Source organism: Aspergillus nomiae (genome assembly GCF_001204775.2).
Source record: "Aspergillus nomiae NRRL 13137 chromosome Unknown contig00664, whole genome shotgun sequence".
NCBI lineage: Eukaryota > Fungi > Ascomycota > Eurotiomycetes > Eurotiales > Aspergillaceae > Aspergillus > Aspergillus nomiae.
Genome location: NW_015378719.1, coordinates 3,804 through 10,587, shown reverse-complemented (window position 1 = coordinate 10,587; position 6,784 = coordinate 3,804). Strand labels below are relative to the sequence as shown.

General features: G+C 48.2%; 3 protein-coding genes across 3 annotated transcripts; 1 reads left to right on the top strand and 2 right to left on the bottom strand.

Moving 5' to 3' along the window:
* Positions 1 to 1,074: 1,074 nt before the first annotated feature.
* On the bottom strand, positions 1,075 to 2,570 carry ANOM_011361 (putative MFS monocarboxylate transporter; the record flags this gene model as incomplete). The annotated part of the gene is made up of 6 exons (XM_015556617.1): positions 1,075 to 1,228; positions 1,281 to 1,378; positions 1,436 to 1,491; positions 1,563 to 2,199; positions 2,251 to 2,467; positions 2,518 to 2,570. 6 exons carry the CDS (start codon positions 2,568 to 2,570, stop codon positions 1,075 to 1,077), a joined length of 1,215 nt encoding a protein of 404 aa, XP_015401130.1.
* Positions 2,571 to 3,108: 538 nt separating this feature from the next.
* On the top strand, positions 3,109 to 5,286 carry ANOM_011360 (Zn(II)2Cys6 transcription factor; the record flags this gene model as incomplete). Its single annotated transcript, XM_015556616.1, has 2 exons — positions 3,109 to 4,166; positions 4,224 to 5,286. 2 exons carry the CDS (start codon positions 3,109 to 3,111, stop codon positions 5,284 to 5,286), a joined length of 2,121 nt encoding a protein of 706 aa, XP_015401129.1.
* Positions 5,287 to 5,708: 422 nt separating this feature from the next.
* On the bottom strand, positions 5,709 to 6,207 carry ANOM_011359 (DUF427 domain-containing protein; the record flags this gene model as incomplete). The annotated part of the gene is made up of 4 exons (XM_015556615.1): positions 5,709 to 5,740; positions 5,832 to 5,912; positions 5,966 to 6,068; positions 6,127 to 6,207. 4 exons carry the CDS (start codon positions 6,205 to 6,207, stop codon positions 5,709 to 5,711), a joined length of 297 nt encoding a protein of 98 aa, XP_015401131.1.
* Between the last annotated feature and the right edge of the window lie 577 nt (positions 6,208 to 6,784).

Genomic DNA, 6,784 nt, shown 5'->3' with positions numbered 1-6,784 from the left:
CGGTGCGGTCGCATGTGTTGTTGGGGGTCATGCGGGCTGCGGTTGAGGGGGAGCAGGATAGGGAGGCTTTTCTGGATGAGCTGGAGAGGGGGATGGTCAAGAAGGGGAGGATTGCGGAGGGGAGGGCGGGGAGGTGGCTGAGGGAGGCCTTGGGGGTCGTGGAGCCATATGTCAGGATGTGGGAGGGTGCATGGCCTGGTATGGAGGAGAGAGGGGAGGTGCTACGACGCATCTTGGTGGAGAATGGGCAGCTCTTCGCAAGGTGGAAGGTTTCGCCGCTTTTGAAAGAGTTTAGTTTTGAGCTGGGTCCGAGGGAGTAGGAGTAGCTTGCATGCGTCTATTCGGATATTCAAGGTGAATGATGAGATGACAATGGTCCTCCCACTCAACAAGCAGATCACAGCGGAAGCCCTAGACATTCTCTACAGACTGCCCGTCGAGCTACTCAGGACCCAAGGTACTCACTTTACAATGCGGCAGACAGATATCGCCGCATTCATCTGTGAGCATCTACTGCAACGGATATAATACGCAACTCTGCGGCTGAACCAGCCACAAGAGATAGTCGTGCTAAGACTCCTGAATATCCAGGGCGCTAGCACCCGTCTGAAAAGGCTTTATCTATACTTTCCGAGGAGAGATGGGATGACTCCTTGCTGGGTAATTACTGAGGATACAGTATGTTGCTTTCTTTCATTGTGTCAGACGTTTTACATAGTTTCTGAGAGATATGATAGCTTCGGACTTTTTCCCTTGTTACTCCTGTGTATTTTCACGAGGCTGATATGCAGTCGGAGACGACATTGACCGTTACCTGAAGTTGTATCTGGTGCCGAGAAAGTTGATTAGCATAACTTTTTATGAACTGTTTGATAATCCATAATGAACTTTTTGATATTAGTTTTTCTGACGGCGTTTTCCTAGCATATGTTCATGAATACACCGAGAGAGCGGAGTGCATTGTATATTATACGATCTATGATACCGATTAGCTATAATAAGACCAAAGCCTATCAATAACGCATACGCGCGTTTAAAGAACACTAGAACCTCAAGCCTCCCACAGTACGCTCTCTACACAATAGCCAGCAAATCCCTACTCTGTACGAATCGCGCCGCCGCCAATAGAACGCTCCCTACCAAGAGACTCACACCTGAGTAGATAGACAGTGCCAGATATCCATATTTACCCGCCAGTTCACCGCTAATAGGGACTCCGGCCAAGGCTCTGTTTATATGTCAGTGGTAGTACAATAATCTGAAGCATGTCTGGGCCTCACGAGAAAGATGTGGCTGCCATGACGGTTCCCATAGTTAAACCGATTGTTTGTGGTGTGGCGACTTGCGCTGCGCAGGCTTGCTGGAGGGAAAGGATAGCCTGCATGAACATTCGTTAGCCTTGTTGATATAAGTTTATCTGATTGGAAGAGCTTACTCCTGACGCAAACCCATATGCGAGAGAAAACATGACCAGGCCAGCCACGGAGGTCGCTTTCGTCCAGCAGAGAGCGACGATGCCAGAGAAGAAGGTAAACACGATACAACAGTTGAACTTTCCATACCGGTCTGCGACAATACCAGGAAGAACACGACCAAAAACGAAGCACCATTCACGATCGAGATGGTATAAAACGCCAGGTCGGTGGAAAACCCTTTCGCAACTGCGTAGGAGGTTGTGAAGAAAAACGGAGAAAACATTCCGAAATAGATGATGAAAAATGCGAGGCAGGATAACTGGAGACTGGGCTTTTTGAGAATGGAAAAGTCCGCTTTAGGGACAGGCGGTTTGGCCTTGGTTATCGTGGCCTCTTCATCATTAGACGCGGGTCGTTGGGTAGGAGTAGGGCTTATTTTGGGTGGCCGACAGCAGATGCAGGAGACAGATAATAAGGGAATCATTATAAATGCAACAATCCGCATCGTCCATCCAAATCCTATGTTTGGTTTCTGAAGAAGTTCGTTGATGGCAATAGGCCATATCACGCCTCCGAGAGACGAGCCGCCGAGCACTATACCCAGCGCTGCACCACGCTTCACCTTGATATGTTGCCCAACGAGGGCGAGCATTGGACATGCTAGCAAAGCGAGCGAAATTCCGAGAAGGATCCCTTGTGCGAGTATGAACTGGTAAAACTCCTTGCAGAGCGACACCATCATGAGTGAGAACACGGTGCCTAGCGAGCCCACACAGAGCATCAACTGGGCCTAATATTAGGTTTTCCATTGTAGCTGTCAGGGAAATTGACTAACAGTAGGTTTAAACATATCAAGCAACTGGCCAGAGAATACTGAGATGAAGAAAATGCAAAAGATGCTGATCGCGCCTAGCCATGCAATCGTTGATTCGGACTTGTCGGCGAGTTGATTTTTCCCATAGTATTCTTGAAAGACCCCGAACGAGTTCATGAATCCCACGGTGCAGAATAGACCGGTGAATGAACCCAAAATTGTTAAACATGCCTGCGGTCTGTGAAGTTCAGTCAGCTGTTGCACAAATTCTTCTGCGACACGACATACGTATACTCGCTGGGAGGCTTCTGGTCCGGTGGTGTTGAACTGTCCTTCGCCATTGTACCAGACTGATACGCTAGACAGAGCTTTCTTCTTAGGGCACGCTGTTCTTCCGGCTGAGAAAATGTCAGGGGTGTTCTGTCGCGATTGCTCCACAGAACGATGTCGTTTCGACTGGCTAGGAACGGTATGTATACTATCTAAGGTAGCCATAAGTCCCGTAGCAAGTAGCTCGGAGCACCCACAAAGACATAGTATCAAAACTCCCCGGCCTTTAGATTTGTTGACCTAAACAAGCCTCCTGGCTTCCTTCATTTTATCCGGGCGGAGTATCCACGGAAGCTCCGAGAGGGCTCGGACGGGGTAAAACGGTTGATGTTGGCCGATAAAAGCATTCTGAAGATCTGGGCAAATACTGTAAGAGAGCCCTCGCTTGTTCCGCCCTAGAAAACTGTTCATCTTTGACTATCTCTGCGCAATATCATTGTTTCCTTCGATTGTTGTCGTGTTGATAACATCGCGATGATGCACGTGATCCGCCCGCCTGGCAAGTGGCCGAGATCCAACGACTCACGACATCTGTCAACAACACCCGAAATGAAGCGTAGAGTCGGACCAGAGCTGCACCAGAAGCCTCGGAAACGTGTCTCAAGGCAGGATCCCGTGTCTTGTGAATCATGCAGGCGCAAAAAACTGAAGTGTAATCGACAACAGCCATGCAGTAGTTGCATCACTCGAAGATTGCCATGCAGCTATGCCATTGTACCGGCCGCGGCGGACACACATAATGTAGCATCGGATGATGGAAGCCGAAGGGAAGAAGCCATTCCAGCCCAGGGAGACACGCCGGAGATCCAGGAAATACGAAGTGTGGATGCACCCCCTGTTACGAACTCTCAGCCATCATACCGCAGTCGGGAATCACTGTGGACCGCGGACTGGCTAGAGAACATTCACATGGGTAACCGAGTGCCAACAGCGACACCAAAGCTGTTGAGAGATGAACTTGATGAGCTGAGGAACAAGGATGATCTTGTTCCTCCAGGAACATTGCTCCCGGTTTCCTGCCGAAGTTGGAATGCCTCACGGGAGAATCCTGCGACACTCAATTTACTATCGTTTCTTCCCCATAAACACGAGGCCATGGCACTGTTCCGATATTATACTAACTATATTGACTACCTTTACCATATCATATTTCCGAAGCGCGTGGAGGACCAGATAGATGGTATCTACCAAGCGATTGAGCGAGGCCAACCGCCTAATTTGAACCATTTAGCCCTCTTTTTCAGCCTTGCCGCCAGCTCGTTGTTTTTACAGTTATCCGTGGAGTCTTCCATTCATGCGGAGCTTTGCAGTCGCGAGTTCTCGTTTTTGACCGGCGCCGCCTTGATTCAAAGCAACTACCCAGTTAACCCCACCGTCGAGGGCTTGCAAGCAGCAATTGTGATCATGCACCACGCATCCAATATGAGCTGCCATCCATCAGTCAGTGGTCTCTTCGTGCTCAGTGCGGTTATTAGTCAAGCAAAGAATCTTAAGCTGCATTGGATCGATTCACCACGATTTCGGGAAGAAAGGGAGGCTAATCCATCGGACGTGGTGGAACTAGAGACCAAACGGCGGCTTTGGTGGGACATCGCATCATACGACTGGTAGGCAGTGATTCCTTTAGCATTCTATCTGGCTGTCTCTAATTACGATATTTCCAGGTTCCTTGGGTTCTTGAGCGGTCCTCAAGAGTGGACCTACCTGATCAACCCAGAACACATGAAGGTAGACCGGCCTCTCAATCTTGACGATAATGAATTTGAAGGGCATGGAGGATTGTCGCGACCAATCTCGGCGCCAACGGACATGTCCTTTTCTCTCGAGCGACTCAAGCTTGGTATCGTATGCCGTGAGGTTATCGACGCTACATCCCACGAACACCTCTATGGAATAGAAGTCAGCTACCAGAAGATTCTTGAACTCGACAAAAAGTTTCACCAAGCTCTTGCGGAGATCCCAGAGTTCTTCCGCCTTGATCCGACCTCTAGGCGTCGATTCGCGTCTCTGTACCAGAATCGCCCCACCCTTGCATGGCAAAGATGTCTCCTACAACAAGCGTATTTTTCACGCTTGTGTCGTCTGCATCGGCAGTTTTTCATCCGCGGAGCGCGTGAGTCGCTTTATTCCTATTCCCATATTGTATGTCTCCAATCCGCGCGAAAGGTCCTCGAGATCAAAAGAATCATGGACGAAGACGAACCAAAGTTCACACCGCCAAGCTCGGTGGTCTGGTCCGTTATGCATCACGTATTCATGGCTGCTGTGATCTTGCTGCTGGATGTGTGTTTCAACTGGGACGATATATTAGCTGAGAAGCGAAAGGAGGAAGTGCTTGATGCCTGCCACATGCTCAGTAACGCTCAGCTATCATCTTCACTAGTGAAAGAGGGTATCAATGCCATGATGAGTGTGCTGCAAAAGCACTGGAAACATGGCAAGCTGGCTGCTTCTCCAAACCGCAATTCATCCTCAAATGTAAACCCGGCAGGTTTCGACGCGCCAAAGCAACCCTTGCCTTCCACATCCCGAACCAGTTATACACCAGCAACCACGATCGAATTGGACCCACCGAGTGACTTCCCTAGCAATGTGGATGATACGGGCCAGAGGCAATTAGAAGATATATGGTCTGAAATGCTGGACAACAGTGCCAACCTCGACCTGGGCGATACTGATTGGACGGGGTTGTTGACCGAGTTGACTAATGCCACTATGCCTGGCTGATGGGCAATACAAAGTCAAGGGATAGCTTTCCTGCACCCACGTTAACCAGAGATTATATATTTAGGAGAGAAAGCCTCTTATAATATAGCCCCTTCGGAGACTGGCCTGTCAGCAACGCGTGTGGTGACGCACCCTCGGAGAGAGTACGGCATTCTATGCACTTGGTGAACTCGATTTCATCCACTTCATGATATCCACGAAGGAAAGTAATAGCACTACAGAATTCTCTATGTCTCTCACAGTAACAATGATATGGATGGCGTTCGATACTTATGTCTATCGATTTAGACTCTGGACTGAATGATGGAGTAGAAGGATATGGTTCGTTATATGTCGAATTAACATCTGTAGCTATTGTACTCAACTATGTCCTCGTTAACACGCCAAATAATCCACTCCTTTTGTCCGTAATCAAAGACAACTCATTCAACCTTAACGTCAATCTTATTAGGATCTACCACGGATTAGCATCAATTGACCTGGACCCGCGAATGCTATGGACACGAGAGAGCCATAGAACCAAAATAATCAATCTCCACACTTACAAAAAGCGACAAAATCCTTGATATGCTTCGCCTTATCAAAGGGTGCTGGATAATACCACGCCGCATTTGGAATCGTCACATCTACCAACCTCAGCATGCTTCTGGTGATAGTACTAAAATACCAAGCCAAGTACCTCCAATAACAACAGAAAAGTACTTCGCGTCGCCCTTCCACCCACAGTATGTCGTATGATCCGACTTGACGAAAAACGACTCCTGAATTGTCGATGGGGGGAACTATAGCATCAATGATCAGATTGATATCAACTGCGGGGCTACGGAGTCAAAATCGCACGTAAATATTTCCTTCGACTTCCTCCCAGGTAGTGGTTTCGGCGAGCAGGGTGCCGTTTATAGTTGCTTTTGCAGTGGGCATTTTAGTAACGAGCCTGGGAAACAATCGAGCTTGGTTGATTGAAGGCTGGTAGTCGCAAGAGGAGGGGTTTGTTGCTTAGTGGTGAGGCTGTCAACCTTCCCCGCATTATTTAACGATGTAATAGCTCATTAGTCAGACACTTCAGGTGTCCTCATATTGAGAAAGCATGTGTTAAACCATGTTAATCTAGGGAAAAGCCCTGATATTTCTCGCCTATGTAAATGTTTATATAGAGCACCCGATGATACAATATCCTGGGTAATTTGATTCATAGGGTCCAGGGATCCATATATAGGAATGCGGTCACTTGCTATTTGAATGAGAGGCCAATCAGAACGCAGAAGCCTGAACAAGCACCACAGCCATAGACCAATAAAATAAATTGCGGAGAGAATCATAATGTATGATAATACAGGAATCATCCTCAACTTGATCCCGGTGTGATTGAAGTATGTATATTACTAGCTAGCAGAGGTCATCGGTGAAACTTCGGAGTGAAGCATTTGGGAAGGCTCGGGACCAGCCCTAATTGCTGTATTATGCGGAGCTATAATCATAGGGCAATGTCGATCGTCCC